Source organism: Cynocephalus volans, chromosome 12 (genome assembly GCF_027409185.1).
Source record: "Cynocephalus volans isolate mCynVol1 chromosome 12, mCynVol1.pri, whole genome shotgun sequence".
Taxonomy (NCBI): Eukaryota; Metazoa; Chordata; class Mammalia; order Dermoptera; family Cynocephalidae; genus Cynocephalus; species Cynocephalus volans.
This window is the reverse complement of record NC_084471.1, coordinates 17,938,772-17,959,272: the sequence shown is the minus strand read 5'-3', so window position 1 is coordinate 17,959,272 and position 20,501 is coordinate 17,938,772. Positions and strand designations below refer to the sequence as shown.

The 20,501-nt window shown below is 42.3% G+C and overlaps 1 protein-coding gene across 2 annotated transcripts in view; it reads left to right on the top strand.

Moving 5' to 3' along the window:
- Positions 1–20,501, top strand: part of RFX4 (regulatory factor X4) — a 131,638-nt gene that overhangs the window by 67,865 nt on the left and 43,272 nt on the right. For both annotated transcript variants that reach the window (XM_063075663.1, XM_063075664.1), the window contains 4 exons: positions 612–689; positions 5,756–5,919; positions 17,900–18,000; positions 20,193–20,251. In XM_063075663.1, the coding sequence (XP_062931733.1) occupies positions 612–689; positions 5,756–5,919; positions 17,900–18,000; positions 20,193–20,251 (402 nt within the window). The remainder of the gene's footprint in view (positions 1–611; positions 690–5,755; positions 5,920–17,899; positions 18,001–20,192; positions 20,252–20,501) is intronic.

Here is a 20,501-nt window from a genome sequence, read left to right as displayed (position 1 = left end):
TTTTCTCAAATTTGCTTTTTTTGTCAACAAAGACACAAATCTCCTGCATCATGGCTTCAAAATTCCTGGACAAATAGAAGGGGAGATGAAATTTGTTTTTGCCAAGCAGATTCCAGAGAATTTCCAAATGTCTTACGGTGACTTGGGCAGATGCACTTCTTACAGATACACTTTGGGTTTCAACTTTTCAGTTTCTTAGCCAATGAGGAGAGTTTAGTTCAATAAGCCCTACTGAGCTCCATGTGCCAGGAATTGTGCTAGGTGCTGGATACACAAGCGTGGATGATAAGCCATTTCTATTTTCCTGGAGCCCACAGTCTCAGGGGTGGAGAAGGGGGACAGAGAGAGGAACCAGTGTTTTCCATAACATGGGGTGAGTGCTCTGACAAAGAAACACACTCAGATACTGTATGAGCACAGGGAAGAGAGCCGAGGTCAAAGAATTCAGCCTAATGGAAATCAGTCTCACTTGGGTCTTGCAGGATAAGTAGATGTTAGGCGAATTCCATCCCCCAGCAGGGAACAAATGACTTAAAAATAGACATTCCAAGGGTGGCAGCAGTGTGTACTAATGTATGCCTTTGTTGTTGACCCTCCACCCACCCCCACAGGTTTCTACCTTTATTATGATGTACAGAACACACTGCCAGAGAATACTGGACACTGTAATAAGAGCCAACTTTGACGAGGTAGGTCAACAAGTGTCGAGCTGTGGATACTCTGTATTAAAATATTGCAATTAGCACTATCTCCTATTTCCTGAGCTCCTGCTAGGTGCCAGGCCTGGCATCGGGAAGCCCTCGGTGCCCTTTAGCTCACTTCATCCTCACAGGGATCCTACAAAACAGCTACTATTCTTATCCCCATTCTACAGATCTTACGTGTGCACAGCTGCTGGCATGGCCTTTTCCTTGGCTTAACCAGTGACCCGCATCCTGCCCTATTGGCACACTAGGAAGACTATTTTGCCAGCATATCATTACACCTAGAATTATAGATTCAGAGAAAGTAAAGAAAGGCTTTCTTATATTTTGGATTTAATCTTTTCCTGAGGCTCACTTTGGTGCATTTGGAGCCAGTTACCCTCCATTCTCAAGTTCTGGTCCATATTTCCAACAAATTCTACCAGGAGGGCCATCTTTAAATGCAAACAATGCAAAAAGTTCATTTCATTTTTATTTGAAAGCATTGAAGTTACAGGATGGAGAGGAGGAAATGAGAAAAGATTGAAGCACAATAACCACTAATAAAGTAACATAATTTTATTATTTTTTTGAAGGAAGATAATATGTGCTCTAAAAGGGCTATAAAAAGCCAGTAGTTACTGGTGGATTCCTTTTACGTGCTTTGGGGGAGGAGGTACTGTTGGAGGTGGCAGGGTATAAAAATGATGTAAAGTACAAAGTGCTTTTCTCTCATATTCTTCTGTCGTTCACTGTCACTTGGCACATAGACACAGCTCCAGAAGAGACAGCAGTATGTTGATAAAGTTCTTTTCTTCTTTTTCTTGATTTGTATCCACTATAAATGTCTTATAAAAGTCTCCCAAATTACTTGAGCAATCCTTTCAGTGAAAAAAAAAATTTTTTTTTAAGGAAGAAAAATCACTGCTTTCTCTCAAACTGTTGTTTGGCTGTACCTTACATTCTAAAGATCACTGAGATCAGGGCAAATAATGATTCAAGACTGGTTAAGACAACACTAGCCACTCTAACAAATAACCCTTCAAACCTTGACACATTAGAAGTTTATTTTTTGCTCATGTCACAGTCCAATGTGGATGTTCTCAGTGGGAAGGCTGATTGCTGGGGGTGGTTCAGGGACACAGGATCCTTCCCCCTGGTGGCTACATCCTACCCTAGAAGCTTAGAGTCCTCTTTGTTCAGCTGATGGGTGAGGAAAAGGACTAGAGGGAAGGCATACCCCCTTCCTAACCTTGTCAACCCAGAAATAAAACACATCCCTTTTGCCCCTATTCCATTGGAAAGAGCTGCCCTTGAGGGCAGGGACCTTGTCTGTCTTGTTCATTACTGTGTCTTGGCCAGCCATACTCTTAGGTTCTCAGTAAATATTTGTTGGGTGCAAGAGAGGATGGATGGACAGATAGACAGATGTGTGTAAAAATGCTACTGATTTGTAACATTGTCAAGCAAGTACAAAGAATACATATCTGCATATAGGAGACTCCCTACATGTAAAGTCTTCTCCAGACTATATTGTACAATGAGCTGTATAGTCCAATAGTCCTGTGTTTGAGTCCCAAATCCACCACTTACTAGCTGATGACCTTGAGCAAGGTACTTAGCCTCTGCGAGCCTCAATTTCTTTTGCTATAAAATAGAGATAATAATTATACCTACCTCATAGTAAAATTGTGATGTACATGAAATTGTAAAGTTTCTGATTTTGTACTAGAGCATAATAAATGGCAGGTATTTTGGTAGTTATTATTTTACTGAGGTCTTTTCAATACTGTAGCAATTAAGTACACCTGATTGCAAGTCAGCAGATATGTTTCCACACAGTGTCAATATATTAGGAATAAACAAAACAAGGAAATCGTCTCCTGACACTTCACTGAGCTGAGAGAAAAAGGACTGAAAGTTCAGGACATTGAAACAGATAACCCAGGAGACTGACTTTAAATAATCATTTTCAATCATTGCCTCTGATTCTTTCACCATTTATGCTTGCAAGAAGTAAGGAAAACTTATCAGCGTCTCTCTTCTGTCTAGTAAGTTTCACTTTGTTAAATGCCTACACAATGCCAGGCATTTTATGTGTTACCTCCATTTTATAAAAGCTGGTAATTCATATTTATATATTTAGCCAGAAGCTCCAGATTCAATTGACTCAACATCTAACTTAATATGGCCAAACCAAAGCTCCTCATTTTCTGCCCCAAATCTGTTTTTCCCAAGTCTTAGATTGCCACGACCAATGGCTCACGCCCAATGGCTCACGCCACAAACCTTGATTCTTCCCTTCCACTCACCCTTCATATCCAGTCCCTTAGGAGGTACTGTCAGCTCCACCTTCTAAGTGGAAACACTGTCTGTCCATTTCACATCTAACTCCCAATCTCAGCTCTTGAGCCTTGGACTGTTCTCCCTCCTTCCTTTCCTTCTCACCCAGAGGGACCGGTACCATTGGACATTAAATGCCTAAAATACAGAGAGTAGGAAGGGGAGGTCAAAACTAGATAATACTTCTACAAAAGCTAGTCCTCAGGAAACCGAGGACTGATCAGGGCTCCCCATGCAGCTTGAACAGGATGAAAGCAGACGGATGCCTGCCAAAGACACTGGTTTTCCACAGATTTGTTTTAACTTACACAACAGCTGATATTTTCCAGACTTTCTGCTAGAAATGACTGCTCATATAAAAAAAGACGTAGGGCTGTATGTAAGGAGAGCTAAGTAATGCAAATAAATTCAGAATCTACCAACTCTTAGGAATCAACTGAGCAGAGCTTCTTACTGAGTTGGAAGAGCAGGAAGGGAGGTCCAGGACTTGGCCTGAGGCCGGCACCCAGGGATGAGCTGGGATCAGGGGACAGTGGAGGGTCCTCTGTAGGACGAGCACCTTGTCCAAGAGTTGCAGCCATCCCCAGGCTCAGGCCAGGCCAACAGTTAGCTACCAGGTGTCTCAGTGAAAGAATAAGAGCCTTGACAGGTGAGTAGAGCCACAGTGGGAATCCTGGCTGTGTGACAGTCAGAAATGTAGGCAAGAGTGTCTCAAACACTTAAAACATTAGCACAATGATTTATGGGGCCTATTAGTGGTAGTGCTTCCATGACCCAATAATAACAGATAACCTTTGTTAAGCATCTACTATGTGCCAAGTACTATAATAAGTACTTTTAGGGCTCGACCAAAACCTACGCAGTAAGTACTACTTTTATCCCCATTTCACAGAGAAGAAAACTGAGACTGATATTACACCCCTAGTTGCTAGTGGAGCCAGGATTGGAACCCTGGAAGTCAGTCTTCATCCAGATCTCCTTTGTTTTGATTTTCAATCTGGATGAAAACATTGCAATATTTTCATTGTCATGGAATAAACAGGACTATAATTTAAGTATCACAATTTGCAGACCTGTCTTCATTTGCCACTTTGATCATGTTTTTGGCAATTACCATTTCCCCCCCCTAGGAAATCTTTTTCCTCATTCCTTATCCCCCAAGCCTCCCATCCAGTGCTTGCACTGGGAAGCCCAGACAGGCTGTAAGCATCAGGGAAGTCCGTCCACAGGAGGCCGAGCTTGGGTCACCAGAGGTAGCCTGGTCAGAGGATAACAAGACCCTCCTCCTGGGTGGGAGGGGCCTAAAGGATTCTGCATAGCAGGAGCAAAAAGCTGGCAAGTGGGCAGCAGCCTAGGGAGTGACACGGGCCTCAGGAATGAGGTAGAAGCCCAGTTAGCACATGGAAAACAAATTAGCCCAAAGACTGGGTAGTGGAAGAACTGAGGCAGGTTAGGCTCTGTCTCATCCATTCCCTGACTTGCTAATCTGGCTTTGGACAATTAACTCAAAGTCTCTGCAAATAGGAGCAATGTTTTCAGTCATAGTATTATTGTGAGTATTAAATGAGAGAACCTATACAAAGTACCTGGCATGTAGTAGGCACTTAATAAAGAAAGCTAATGGCAGGACTAACACTAGTTCCAAAGTATTAGACTAAAGGGACTAAATTACTCCCACACTGGATCAGGATTGACCCAGGAACCAGGGATGTAGGTAATACTTGTGGGGTTTAAGAGTGCCCATTTGTGGGGAAAAGAAGAATACATAGTCCAGGAGCCAAAGCAAGCCTATTAGAATTTATAAAAAATCAGAGTTCCCCAGATTCAAGATGGGCTGTTCCTCAATGGTTGCTGAAGTCTAGATATTTCTGAGTGTTACCTTATACACTAGTTAACCATCTTCTAATTCCCTTCACTTCTCTCCTTGTTCCACCTCTTCCCACCTATTCTGCTCTCTCCCAGCCTGCAACTCACATGCTAAAAGATGTGGGTGTAGGGGAGCCATCAAGGGGTTCTCTGCTTTGGACACTCTGCCATTCATTCTTCAGCAACAGAGCTCGAGTTCCTGCTATCATCATATTCATCATAATAATTAAATTTTCAAGTGCTCACTATATTCCAGTTCTGTGATAGTAGACTGGGGATAAAAAAAAGTCAATCACACATATTTTATGTGCCCACGTAGCTTACTGCCCAGATATTACCATCTAGCATCTCGAAATGGCACCAGCTGGCCGGGGCTCTTTGGGAAAATGGAAGAATTTGAATATAAAAAGTCTCTTGCACTTGACCCAGTTTTTGGCATATGACTTTGAATCAGGGGAATTTTGTGTGTGGCACCTGCGCTTCTCCCTCCAGCCACACAGCTCTTACCTGCAACTCCCACATCCTTTCCTTCTTTCCCAGAACACCCAGGAGCCCCCGAGGCACCAGTGGGCCCAAAGAATAGTGAGTACTAGTGCTGTGACCTTTTTAAAAGCAATGCCCCAGGCAGAGGGGACCCCAGGCCACCAGGTTCTTCAGCAGTGGGCATGCCACACACATGGGCAGGAGGATGACGTGGGGCAGGAGGAAGTCCCAGGGCCTCCTCCAGCGTGCCAGGCTGGCGGCGCCTCCGCTGCTGCAGGGGAAGATGACAGTGCCGCAGCCTGGGTTGCCTCGGTGGAGTCCCAAAGCTCTGGTGCGAGGGCCCTGTTTAACCTCATCATTCTCTCTGTGGGTCAACACAGGTTCAAAGTTTCCTTCTGCACTTTTGGCAAGGAATGCCGCCCCACATGCTGCCCGTGCTGGGCTCCTCTACGGTGGTGAACATCGTCGGTGTGTGTGACTCCATCCTCTACAAAGCGATCTCCGGGGTGCTCATGCCCACCGTGCTGCAGGCTCTCCCTGACAGGTGGGCATGCTCGTCCTCGTCTCCGCTCGTGGCTGGTCCCTGGCATTGCTTGTTCCTGCTTCTCATTGATTGAATATAAGCATGGACTGTCCAGGGGCCTCCCTTGAAAAGACCATTAATATTGGGCTTTTAAAAATTAAAGTTTTATTTATATTTTTGAATATAAATAAAATTTTAATATTTTGAACCATTCGTGGGTTCAAAATTCTAAAGGTATAATATGGTATACAGCGAAAAGTCTCCCCGCCACTCCACTCTGTCCCCCAGAGCATCAAATATAATCATTTTCTTGGGGAGGTGCGTCCAGATCTGCTACGCACCTGTAATCATGCATATAATATTCTCTTTCTCTTTGCTACTGAAATGGTGACCATTCAGCATGTGATGTTCTGTGCTTTAAACAAAACAGTTTAATCCTGGAGCTTATGCTGGACAGTTTCCATGTCCCTCCCCATGTGTTCCATGCTGCCCTCTGCCCAGGGGGGTGGGGGCTGACCGCCTGGACCACCTCAGGCTCCTCACAGAGAGGGATTGGAGGAGAGTCAAGTCAGCAGACTGATTCTCTGGCCCTTCCCTGTGAGGTCACCTTGGGCTGGCCATGTCCCTCCAAGGGGCTCTGCTCCCTTCCAGGCAGCCTCTCTCCTTCCAGGTCGTCCTTTGGGCACAGGCGTGGGTGAGAGCCCGGCTGCTCCTAGCCCCAGCTGGCAGCAATCTCCCTTCTGCGTTCCTCTGCCCCTGTCCACACCATTATGACTTGTCGCTTGTATATAAACCTTCCTATTTTGAGCGGAATCTGTTTCCTGCTGAGACTTGTTCCAGAGAGCATTCCACATCAGTCTATAAATAACTTTTTCTTTTTTTTTACAACTATATAGGGTTCCACCATATTGAGTTTAATCAGTTCTCTTGATGCTTCCAGTCTGGTCCTAGTAGAAACAATGCTGTGATAAATGACATTTTACATACCTGCTTTTGTATAGTGGAGCATACTAGTTTCACGTGGCTGCTGTGACAAACTACCACGAACTGAGTAGCTTAAAACAGGAATTTATTCTCCCACAATTCTGGAGGCCAAAAGTCTGAAACGAAGGTGTTGGTGGGTTGGTTCCTTGGTGTTCCTTGGCTTGCGGATGTGTCGCTCCAATCTCGGCCTCTGTCTTCACATTACCTCCTGCTCTGTGTGTCTTTTGGCCTTCTCCTGTTTTGTCTTTTATAAGGACACCTGTCATTGAATTTAGGGACCACCTGGTTAATTCAGGCAGCTCTCAGCTGAAGACCCTTAACTTAATCACATCTCCAAAGACCATTTTTCCAAATAAGTTCACCTTCACAAGTCCTAGGTGGACATATCTTTTGAGGGGGCCGTCATTCATCCCACTACACGGGATGTGTAGGATAAATTCCCAGAGGGATATATTCCTGGTTCAAAGGATATGTGACAAACTTTTCTTTTCTTTTCTTTTTTTATTGAAATGTATTGATTATACATGTTTGTGGGGTACAGAGTTATATTTCAATACATGTATACAATGTGTGTATACATGCATACAATGTGTGTATACATGCATACAATGTGTGTATACATGTATACAAGCAGGGTAATTAGCATATTCATCACTGCAAAACTTAATCATTTCTTTGTGAGGAGGACATTCAATCTCCTCTCTTCTAGCCATTTGATACCATGCAGTAAATTAGTGTTATAGATGCCTACTTGACCGTACACCAATAGAACTTATTTTTCCTATCTAGCTGTTCTGTGTCTATTAACCAATCTCTCCATATACCCCCTCTCTTTTCCCCTTTCCTGACTCTAGTAACCACAGTTCTGTTCTCTCCTTCTGAAAGTTCAGCTTACTATTATTATTAATTTTTATTTATTTGTTTACTTTAGCTTCCACATATGAGTGAGGACATGTGGTATTTCTCTTTCTGTGGCTGGCTTGTTTAACTTAACATAATTTTCTCCAAGCTCATCCATGCTGCTACAAATGGCAGAATTTCATTGTTTTTTATGGCTGAGTGGTATTCTATTGTATGTATATGACACATTTTATTTATCCAATCATCCTTCGATGGACATTTAGGTTGGTTGCATATTTTGGCTATTGTGAATAGAGCTGCAATAAACATGAGAGTGCAGGAACCCCTCCGACATGATGATTTCTATTCCTTTGGGTATATATCCAGTAGTGGGATTGCTGGATCATATAGTTCTATCTGTAGATGTTTGAGAAGCCTCCATACTGTTTTCCGTAATGGCTATACTAATTTACAGTCCCACCAATAGTGTAAATGTGTTCCTCTTTCCCTGTATCCTCGCCAGTGTTTGTTTGTTATTTTCTGTCTTTTTGATAATAGCCAGTCTAACTGGTGTGAGATATCTCAGTGTGGTTTTGATTTGCATTTCTCTGATGATGTTAAGCATTTTTTCAGATACCTGTTGGCCAGGCATGTGTCTTCTTTTGGGAAATGTCTCTTCAGCTTCTCTGCTCATTTTTAAATCAGATTATTTGGGGTTATTTTACTATTGAGTTGTTTGAATTCCTTGTACGTTCTGGATATTAATTCCTTGTTCATAGTTTGCAAATATTTTTTCCATTTTGCAGATTGTCTTTTCACTCTGTTGATCATTTCCTCTGCTGTATAAAAGCTTTTTAACTTGATATAATCCCATTTGTTTTTTTCTTTTGTTGCCTGTGCTTTTGAGGTTTTATTCAGAAAGTTTTTTCCCAGTCCTACTTCCTGAAGTATTTCCCCTGTGTTTTCTTCTAGGAGTTTTATAGTTTCAGGTTTTAGATTTAAGTCTTTAATCCAGTTTGAAATGATTTGGGGAAATGGTGAGAGATAGGGGTCTAGTTGCATTCTTTTACACATGGATATTCAGTTTTCCCAGCATCATTTATTGGAGGCTGTCCTTTCCCTAATGTATGTTCTTGATGCCATAGTTGAAGATCAGTTGGCTGTAAATATGTGGATTAATTTCTGGGTTCTCTATTCAGTTCCATTGGTCCACATATCTGTTTTTATGCCAGTACTGTGCTATTCTGCTTACTATAACTTTGGTAGTATATTTTGAAGTCAGGTAGTGTTATGCCTCACACTTTATTCTTTTTGCTCAGGATTGCTTTGTCTGTTTGGGGTCTTTTTTTTCCCATCTGAATGTTAAGATTGCTTTTTCTATTTCTGTGAAGAATGTCATTGGTATTTTGATAGGGATTACATTGAATCTGTAGATCACTTTGGGTAGTATGGACATTTTCACAACATTAATTCTTCCAATCCATGAACATGGAATGTCTTTCCATTTTTTGTGTCCTCTTTAATTTCTTTCATCAGTGTTTTGTAGTTTTCATCACAGAGATCTTTCACCTCCTTGGTTAAATTTATTCCTAGGTATTTTATTTTTTGGTAGCTGTTGTAAATGGGCTTGATTTCTTCATTTCTTTTTCTGCTAGTTTGTTGTTGGTATGTAGAAATGCTATCAATTTTTGCATAGTGATTTTGTATCCTACAGCTTTACTGAATTTGTTTGTCAGCTCTAAGAGTTTTTTAATGAAGTCTTTACGTTTTTCTATATATGAGATCATGTCATCTGCAAACAGGGATAATTTTGCTTGGTCTTTCCAGTTTGGATGCCCTTTGTTTCTTTCTCTTGCCTAATTACTCTGGCTAGAACTTCCAGTACTATGTTAAATAGGAGTGGTGAAAGTGGACATCTTTGTTCCTGTTTTTAGAGGAAAAGCTTTCAGCTTTTCTACATTCAGGATGATGTTAGCTGTAGGTTTGTCATATATGGACGAAGGGATGTTGAATTTTGTCAAATGCTTTTTCTGCATCTATTGAGATGATCATATGGTTTTTGTGACAAATTTTCCTTAGTGAAGTTTTAATTTGCATTTCTCTTATTATAAATGAAGTAGAATATTTCTTCATGTATATATGAGCCATTTATATTTTCATTCCTGTGAACTCTATTGTCATACTTGGCCTATTTTTCTCATTGATTTTAGGAACTCCTTATTTATTGCAAATATTACCCATTTATCTGTGATAAGAGTTGCAAATGTTCTGTCATCTTGTTCTTTGGTCTTTGCCATATAAAAAATATATTTATGTAGTTGAATTTATTGATCCTTGTTTTTATGGTGTCTGCATTTTGTGTCATAGTTTTAAAGGTTTTTCCCACTCCAATTATAAAATAATTTTCCCATGGTTTATCTCAATCTCCTTATGGTTTAATGTTTTACTTTTGATTTTTTGCTCAGTTTGGAATTCATCTTGGTATAAGATGTGAAGTGTGGCTTCATTTATTTCCTGCAGCTCCCCTGTTGTCCCCAAACCATATGTTAATTATTTCATCTTTCTTCAGAGATTTGACATAGCTCGTTTGTCATGTAATGAGTTTTATACGTACTTTGGGCTATTTCTGAACTTCCTATCCCATACCATTGATATTTCTATCTGTTCATGTTCCAGGATCACTCTGTTTTAAGTTTTGTACTTTTAGACATATGCTAAATCTAGTAGGGCTAGCTCCTCATCATTACTTTCTTTCTTAGAATTTTCCTGTTATTTATTTTCCCTCATGAACTATTTTAGCATCAGCTTGTCTATTTAAATAGATATATGTGTACAGATATATGTATGCACGTGTGTATATGTATGTGGTGATTGCACTACATTTATAGATCTGTTTAGGGAGAATTATGTCTTTGTGATATTGAGAATTCCTAACTTAGACACAGTTTGCTTTTCCATTTATTCTGAACTTTTGTGGCCCTCAGGAATGTTGTAAATGTTTTCTCATATAAATCTTAGATATTTCTGATTAGATTTATTCTTAGATATTTTATTTTTTTTTGTTGTTGTTGCTTTTCCTCCATATCTCTTGACTGGTGGTTGTTTACATACATAAAAGCTATTAATATCTATATATATTATATTTGGACCTAACCACATTAGATTTAATTATCTTACTGTTGCATTTATTTTTTAAAGTTCTCTTGAATTTCTCAGGTTTCAGATCATGTTATCTACAAATAAAGATAATTTTACCATTGTCTTTCTAATTCTTATTCCTCTCATTTATTTTTCTTGCCTAATTATGTTGGATAATACCTTGAGAATATGTTAAGTTTCTTGACTTTAATGAAATGTGTCTAGTGTTTCTCCATTCAACATGATGCTGAGTTTTGGGCTAAGATTGATATATTTTATCATGTTAAGAAATTATCATCTTATCCCTTAAATGTTTTAATGAAGAGTGGCTGTTGAATATTATCCAATGCTTTTTCATCATCTATAGAAATAATCATATTAGCCATCTCCTGATATTAAACCATTCTTTCATTCCTAGAATAAACCTCTATAAACAAAATACATAGTCACAGTATTTCATTTTTTATCTAATGTGCTGCAGGTTTTTATTTGCTAGTGTTTTATTTAGGGTTTCTATATCAAAAGTCTTAACTGAGATTGGTCTGCAGTTTTCTTTTAGTGTTTAATCTTTGTCAGTTACAGCTATCAATGTTATGCTTGCTTCAAAAAAGGAATCTGGAAGCTTTCCTTTTTATTTTCTAAGCCCTGGAACAGTTTAAATAGCATTGGAATTATTTGCTCTTGAAGATTACATAGAATTAATGCTTCTTTGAAAGCATCTGGGCCTGATGTTTTGTGGGAATAGATCTTTGAAATTTTTCTTCCTTTTTTCTTATAGTAATTGGTCAGATTAGATTTTCTATTTTCTCTTTCTATCTTAGTAAATTATATTTTCCTAAGGAAGTATCCATTTCTTCCAGATCTTTAGATTTATTTGCTTAGGGTTGAGCCAAGTGGGCTTGTAGACTCATTGAATTTCCTCCGTGTCTGTGATTATTTTTGCTTCATTATGTTTCTGTTTCTATAGTTGTGCTTTCTGCCATTTCTTTGTGATTAGGTTATTTCATTTATAATTTGCAAGGAACAAGCTCTTGGATAAATTTATTGGTGCCATTAGTTTTTCTGTTTTCTAATATATTAATTTCTGCATTTACTTTATTAACTTGTTCCTTTTGCGTTAAGTATACTCTGTTATTCAACAAATATCTATTGCGTGCCTTCTATGTGTCTGGCCCAATTCTACATGCTTGGGTTATATCAGGGATCCAGGAAAAAAAATTGACCAAAAAATAGATGCTTGATTTGTAACTAAATTAATCTTCTTCTTACTTTCTTTTATTACTATTTATTAATACAAGTAATTCATGCTTGGAGTTTTTTGAGCACCATGTTAACTGTATCTTCTAAGTTTTAGTATATAATATTTTAATATTGTTATTTTCTAGGTATTTTGCAATTTTGGTTTGGAGTTCCTCTTTGTCCCAAGAATTTAAAAGGAGCATTTTAAAATCTCCAAGTATTAGGAGCTATTCTTTTCTGATTATGTTATTCATTTTAATTTGTATTGCTTTGTGATTAGGCACTGTTGCCCGAACTATTCTTTTTGAGAGAATTTAGATTTTCATTGTTGTCTACTATATAGTCATTTTTTTGTGCATGTTCCATTGATACTTGAAAAGTTCTGTTTTCGAGGCACAGACTTTTGAATATTTGAGTGGTTGGGTGCCTCCTGTGTGCCAGGCCCTATGCTTGGTCAGGGGTGGAAATGAGAATCAGTGCCAGAAGTTGTCACTCACAATTCTGCACAGGCCCAGGCTGAGACACAGCTCCCAACTCACTTGCTCAGACCCACCCCTTGCTTTCCAACGCTGAAAAACATATTGAAATTCAGGTGAATGCATGATACTATTATAGAGATAACCATGAGTCATATATTCTTACGTGTGTGTGTTGTGTGTGTGTTAGATGGGCAGAGAAGATAAGATGTCAAATAAGCAAAGAAAAGGCTGGGGACCAAGCCACATCCCGACGGAAAAGCAGGAGCAGGCACCAGAGATGGGGAGGAGCCAGGCACGAGGACATGCACAGTGTGGGGCCTTTCATCAGAGCGCAGTGGGACGAGGTTACGCATCAGACAGGCCTGGGCTCAAATCTTGGCTCTGCCACTTGCTGCATCTCTTCAGACAAATTAAATAACTTCTCTGAGCCTCGGTTTCTCACCTCTCTGTTGGGACTGACAAAAGTACCCACTTCATAGGGTTGAGGTGAGGACTCAATAAGAAAGCACGTGTGAAGCATTCAGTACTTGGCACATTGCACTCATTGAAAGATAACTGCCATTATCACCATTGTCGCTGTTGTGGCAGCATCACCGTTGGAGGCCAGGCAGGGAGTGGACTGTGGAGCTAAGATGCAGGAAATGGGTGGAAGCTGGAGCTGCAGATGTGGGAGCCATCTGCACAAAAGGGAGGGAAAGTATGTCACTAGTAGTGCAAGGCAGACCCTGGAGTCGCAGCCAAGGGAGGGAGCTGGGAGGAGGAAGGAGATCAGGCCGCAGGTGAACACCCATGGAGGAAAATGTGTCAGGAAGGGGGTTCCTGTCAGCAGCATCAGGTGCTGCAGGAGGCAGAGCAGGCCGGGTGGAGGGAGGTTGGGAGAGAGGAATCTCTTAGACCAGGTGATCAGAGGTCAGCTCCTCACCTGCTCATCCGACACCACAGCGAAGCAGCTCGGATGTTTAGACTGCTCCTGAAAGTCAGCCCCAAGCCCAAGTCCCCAAACAGAATACTTTCCTGGCGAGTCTCTCCCACTTTCCTCCAGCTTAATATAATCAAACAATTGCTTGAAGTGAAAGGCCCCAGCAACAGTCCTGCTGCTCCCTGCTCCAGCTCCGAGTAATATCCGAGTGTCTAGGATGGAGGCAGCATGCCTGCCTTCCTGACAGTCCCACAGCCATAAGACCATCACCCAGCATTAAATTTGTTCTCTGTAAAGAGCAGCCAAATATTCTGAGAAGTCTTCTCACTGAGAAGTTGGATCCAGTGTGCTAATTAATAATGGATACCGTTTTTGATCTGTGCCTTTATTATACACACAGTACTTTGGGTTCACTCAGCACTCAACATTTATTAAGCACCTCCTGCATACCAGGCGCTCTGATAGGCATGGGAGAGCTCATATCCCACTTCTCTCAGGAAGACACACCTGATTCTGTTCTCTCCTCGTACACCCACATCACTCACCAGGAAATCCTGTTGGCTCTGCCTTCAAGCTATTTTAATCTAACTATGGTGCAATATTTCCACTGTCTCCACCCTTGTCCAGGCCACGCTCTTGCCTGGATTATTGCAATAGCTCTCTGCTCTGTTTTTGATCTTCTATGGTCTATTTTCATCACACAGGCCAAAGTTATCTTTTTAGAACATATGGTAGGATAAAGAGTGTTGAGGCGGTGGGGGAGTTGAGAGAGTGGGGAGACTGACAATTTCAAATACAGTGGTCAACACTTTCACAAACCCTTGCAGTCGGTAAGAGAGGGAGTCAGCTGCTATCTGGGGCAAGAGCTCTCCAGGCATAGGGATCAGCAAGTGCAGAGGCCCTGGTGAGCTGGGCAAGGGCCTGGAGTGCTGGAGAAACAGGGAAGAGGCTGGGGCTATGGGAGTGGAATGAGACAGGGGTGAGTGGGAGGAGCTGCCATCAGAGACAAACAGGGTGGGGAGGGGGCCGGTCTGGGCAGGGCCTTGTGTGTAATACAGTTGAGGTCTGCCCATCTGAGGATTGGGAGCCGTTCATTCATTCATTTCACTTAACAAACATTTATGTTTTTCTTTTTTGTTTTATTGGTTATGCATATTCATGGTGTGCAAAGTTGACCATCACCAAACAAACATTTCTTACATGCTTACTGTGTGCCTGGCACTATGCTAGGTGCTGTGGACACAGGCATCAGCAAAACAGACATAGTCCCTGCTATCTGCATGGAGCGCACAGTCTAGTGGGAAATACGTGCACTGATGAGGCAACCATACAAGTTAGTGCATGATTACAAACTGTCACAAGTATGTGGCCTTTCAAGAGGAATAATCAGGAGGTCTGACCTAATCTAGGGGCTTCTGGTAAGGTTTTGCTATGGAAGTGACATCTGGTCTGAGACCAGGAGGAGGAGCTGAGCTAGTGAAAGGGGAAGAGATGCTCGTGGCTAAAAGATTCCAGGGTCAGAGGCCCTCAATGGGGAGAGAACTGGGCGGAGGCCAGAGGGGCTGAAATGTGTGTGAAGGAGAAAGTAAGAGGTGGGGCGGGAGAGTCAGGCAGGACTAGAGCATGAGCCTTGGGGTCTGTGGTGAGGATTCGGGGTTTTATCCTAAAGAAGCATTGAGGAGTTGTAATCAGAGGGTGAAACAGATCAGAACTGCAAGTGTTTTGGGAAACTCCCTGTCACGATGTAGAAGATGGGGTGGAGGTGGGAAGGCAAGCAGGGCGGGGTGGACTCTTAGGAGGTGACCGTAGTAGCTCAGGTGAGAGGGGATGGTAGCCTGAACTCGAGAGGAAAGGGAGAAAAGATTGCGAGGCAACTTGAAGTACGCTCTGCAATACCTGGTATTGGAAAGAGAGCCTATTTGAGTCCAAAATAGTGTATACAAAATGGGATGCACTAAATAAAGAACAACCAGACATTATAAGCCTCCTGACGTGATGCAACAGGCAGCACGGGAGCCACCTACAAAGTTTTCTTGCCCCCAAATCGTAACTGAATCTAATTAAGTCTTCAGACCTACCAGCTCGTTTACAGGAAGCACACAGGATAGATGAATAGATTGAATGACGCTGCAATGAAGAAATCAACCAAGTCAGAGCATAGGACGTTCCAGGGAACAAATAACACAATGTTGCCAATAACTCAATGGCAAAAAATAGAATCGAAAAGATTTAAGAAACAGAACAAGGCAATGTCATATCTTTCATGCAATGAGTGGACCTTGTTTGGATCTTGATTCAAACAAACTCAAAGATGTCTTTGAGAGAAACAGAGAAATTTGAATACAGACTGGGCTTTAGATGACATTAAAGAATTACTGTTCATTCTGTCAGGCATATGCATAGCATGGAGGTTTTAAATGTGTGTGTACGTGTGTGTGTGTGCACATATACACACATATTTAAACCCTGTCAGTTAGAAATGCATACTTGAGTTTTTAGGGGTGAAATAACATCTTGGATTTGCTTAAAGCACTCCAGAAAAGAAAAAGTGGTACGTCATAAATTAAACTAGCAAAAATGTGGTAATTGTTAAAGCTGGGTCATGGGTGCTTGGAGGTTTATTTTACTCTTCTATCTTGGGGTATGTTTGAAACTTTTCATAATCAAAAAGTTAAAAACAAAACTTCATGGAAAGTAGAGTTGACGTTGAAATAGAGAACATGAGAAAAGAACAAAGTCTGAGGGGGAAGTCACAAGCTCAGTTTGGATATGTTGAATGGGACTTGCCTTTGGGACTTGTCAATAGAGGTGTCATATATGGAGCTGGCCTGGAGAGAGGAAAGAGGTAGATGGTCACTGCAGCTGCGGGCCTGGAGACCTTACCCAGGGAAGGAAGGAGGCCCGGGACTGGAATGCAAGACAATGGCCAGGTAGAGGACAGTGAGCTTTGTGACTGCAGGGGATGGCCAGGAGCAGGAGCGGGCACGCGTGGGTAACAGAGCAGATGCTGCCGCGGGCTCCAGCGAGGTGAGAAGCAGACAAGGTCATGGGTTTGGGGTCATGGCTGGTGGCTGTGGCCTACGTAAGGGCTGTTTAGGCTGAGGAACAGAAGTGAGGGGAGGACAAGGGGCCCGCGAGTCTGGACAACTCTTTGAAGAAGTGTCTGTGAAGTGGGAGAAAGACTGTAGGGGGCAAAAAAGAAAGTCTGTGAAGTGGGAGAAAGGTAGCCTGAGGAGACATTGTCAAGGAAATGAGAATCTTTGAAGACGAGACATTCCCAAACACATTAAAATTGATGAGAGGAAGGATCCAGTAGAGAGGAAAAGGTTGAATATACAGGAGAAGGGACAGTCAGTGAGGTGAGGCGCCTGGGACACGCTCCCCTGTGGTTCGTTTTCACTGAGAAGTAACCGGGATGCACTGCTGGTGGGCAGGGGCGGCGGGGGGTTGGAGGTGGGAGCCCTTGGAGAAGGTTGGAGTTAGTCGCGGGGAAAAGAATGAGTGACCAGAGAAAAATGGAGTGGCCCAGCGGGGTGGAGGTTGGTGATCATGGACTGACAGGAGAGAGTCGGTGGAAGACCCGACCAGCGCAGGGTAGGCAGTGTCGGTGGAAGGCAAGGGTGGTATGGGTGGCCAGTACGGGGGAGGTCTCTGTCTGGCATGACCAAGAAGGGCTTCATGGATGAACCTGGCCCTAGGGCTATGAGCAGATGATTTGGATGATGAGAGCCTGAAAATGGTGCTCGGTGTCTTCTCAACTCCAAATTCCCATCTGATATTGCAACCTACTGCCCCCTCAGTGCTCCACCTCCTGTCCCCAGATGGTCTCTGACTCTGCAAATCTAATGATTTCAATGCCCATATCAGGGTTGCTTGCCAAATTTAAAAATATGCTGTTGCTTCCCATTCCCACCAAATGGCAAGCGGTTTGGTGAGTTGTGTGGGCAGGCATGGCAGTTATGCTATGGACGGGGTTCCTGCCTGGCTCGGGAGCTCAGACAAGACTGGGCTTTGACAGCATGAGGGGGAGGAGGGGAGACCAATTGCAAAACGGCTTTCTTAGGCCCATAGCCCACTGTCTTCACCCCCATGCACAAGGCTTTTCAGAAATATGAAGGGACACGTTTCACTCACAGAAAGGGTTCTGGATGCCGCCAAGCCTTGCAGTGGGCTTTTCCCCACAATTGTGCATCACTGACCAGAGCCTGGTCCATTCGTGCTTTTCCCACACCCACCAGCTACCTGCAGGGCTTGGGCTGAAGGCACTGTCTCTAAGGTTGCTGTGACAAGTGGCACCTAGTAGCAGCCAAAACATGATTAGGGGAAATAAAACCCTTTAGGGGCCTACTGTGAGAACTGAGCAATACACAAGGCATTTAAAATGCATCGTTTCTCTTTCTAGCTTAACTCAGGTGATTCGGAAGTTTGCCAAGCAGCTGGATGAGTGGCTAAAAGTGGCTCTCCACGACCTCCCAGAAAATCTGCGAAACATCAAGTTTGAATGTAAGTACTGAGTTTGGGAGCAGAATGGAAGGGAGAAAAACATTTTGGTGCCAAACATTTTACAAGGCTTGTGAATAAAATAACAACAATAATAATAGTAACTGCTATCTACTGTTTGCCTACAGAGCACTGAAGTTACGTTAGTTCTTTACATGCATAAATGCATTTAATCCTCATGAAATGTTTATCAAGGGTGGCACACTTGGCCTTTTACAGAAAAGGGATCACAATTAGAGAGGTAGTAAGTAGCAGAGACAGGATTTGCTCCCAGGTCTGTCTGTCCAATGCCAAAGTTTCTACTCATCACCACCATACTCCATATCTCGTTCAACCCTCATGCCACCTCTGCTATGTGGGAATAGTATTCCTATTCTACAGATGAGGCTCTGAGAGGCAAAGAAACTTTCCCAGAGCCACGCAGCCACATGGCTGGTAAACAGGTGCCAGGAATCAAACCCAGGTCTGTCCGACCTCCAAGCTCTGAGATTTCCTTGAAGCTCCATAGAATAGTGGTAGCAAAGGACAGAGAACGACTTCCGGGCTTCACATAGTCTCTGCCTAATTTGAAAGCCAAATTATTATTTCTCATAAGGGGATTGGAACTAAGAACCTTCTCTCTGCTGGGCCCCACCGCTCATCCTCCAGCATCAGTGCTGCCTGACGACACTGGTTCTACTTTTCTGCCTCGATATGTCTGTGGTTGTGAGAAGACACTTGCAGCTCATTTGTTGCTAATCAACAGAGATGAAATGATTTTAAACAAAACAGTTTTAAAATATGTGTTTCTTAAAGCCCCATTTGAATATAGCTTGCTATTTTTGCCTGAAATAAGTGCCAGCAAGGAAAATGAAGGCGATCAAATTACCCTCTCTCCACAGGCAAAGGGAGCCCTTTCAGACGTGCTTTGAGGCTGCCTGCAGGGCCCATCACCTATTGATAAAGCCCGCTTTATTTCACGGCTCTCAGTTCTTTTCTTTTCGCCAGCAGTAAATTCCACATCACAAAGTTAAAGAAAAAGTAATTAAGGAGAAGGATTAACGATTGATCAGCCTGGAAAATTAGAAGCTCGTCTGCCTTCCTCCACCCCACGTCTCCATCCCACACCCTCGATTTCAAACCAAGGAGGCTCTGAGTACAAATTAGAATAATCCTGAGGAAATTTCTATTTCTTGACCAGTTCAGAAATTAATGAGAAGAATGCCCCGTGCCCATTTTAATTACACTGACAAAATAAATCTGCTCAAAGTCAGCAGTGAGGTTTGTTGGACCTTCCACCTGTGTGTGCCCAGAGGAAGCTGTTCTTTCCAGGGAGCCTGGGAGTGCATTTTAAGAATGTGCAAGGCTTGGAAACAAACACCACCCCAAATGACTCTGTAAGAAGGAAGACCTTGGCAGGCACATGTCTCTCTTGCTTTGAAATCCACAGACATAAGATTACCCCACTTCAAATTTATCAGTCCTTTAAAAAAAAAAAATGGGGACTGGCTGGTTAGCTCAGTTGGTTGGAGCTGATAACACCAAGGTCCAAGGTCTGATCCCCTATAGCAGCCAGCCACCAAAAAAAATAAATAAATAAAATAAATCAGCCCTATTATGTTGGCATAGGAAATAAGAGCTTTTCCTAATTGCAGTGATCATCAAAACATATAAATAGGGCACAGAGATCAGTCTGTAAAAATGACAGATTATGAATGCAAAGCCCCATTCAAGGTGCAGCCAGGGTCTCATCCCAGAAGCACCCCCAACCCCGCACACCACTGAGACTCAGTCAAGGTTTCCTAATAGATGTACTACTTTTTAAAGGGGCTTCTTCAAAGCTCCCACTTGATTCCTGCAATTATTTATGGGGAGAAGTGATTGAGCTTGCAATTAGCGAAATGAAAGACAAGTAAATAATCGCTTTTACTCACGGTTGATTGACGCCACCATTTCTCACACCTGCAAGTATGGCAAGTGCGTGACTTTGAAATATATACCCCAAATATCACCCTTAGGAAATAGTTGTTGAAGCCCAAATGGGAGAACAAAGAATCAAACGCAGGGTTTTGCCAGTGGGTACATAAAATGAGGTTGGGCAGTGAGACAAATTTAGGCAAAATAAGGAAGCTGCTTTTTGAAATCTGCCCCTGGAAAATCCAAGGTAGGATCATAAAGCACGCAAATATTTCAAACTAACTCTGTTCTTCTTGCAGTGTCGAGAAGGTTTTCCCAAATTCTGAGACGGCAAACATCACTAAATCATCTTTGCCAGGTAGCTGTCCTCTGTTATGTGTTTTAACCACTGCTGAGTCATTGCAGATGAGGGGGCAAATCCACAAAAACTACTTCCTGCAGGATCTGTCAGGTTGTTTAACAGGGTACTCTCACTATTTACTATTTTTAATCTCTACAGATAAGAAATAAACACGTTAGCAATAACTAAATAGTTTCAACTAATATACAAAATAATTTCTGACATCAGGTGCCCCTTAACCTATCAGATGTGTTCTAGGTCCACAGTT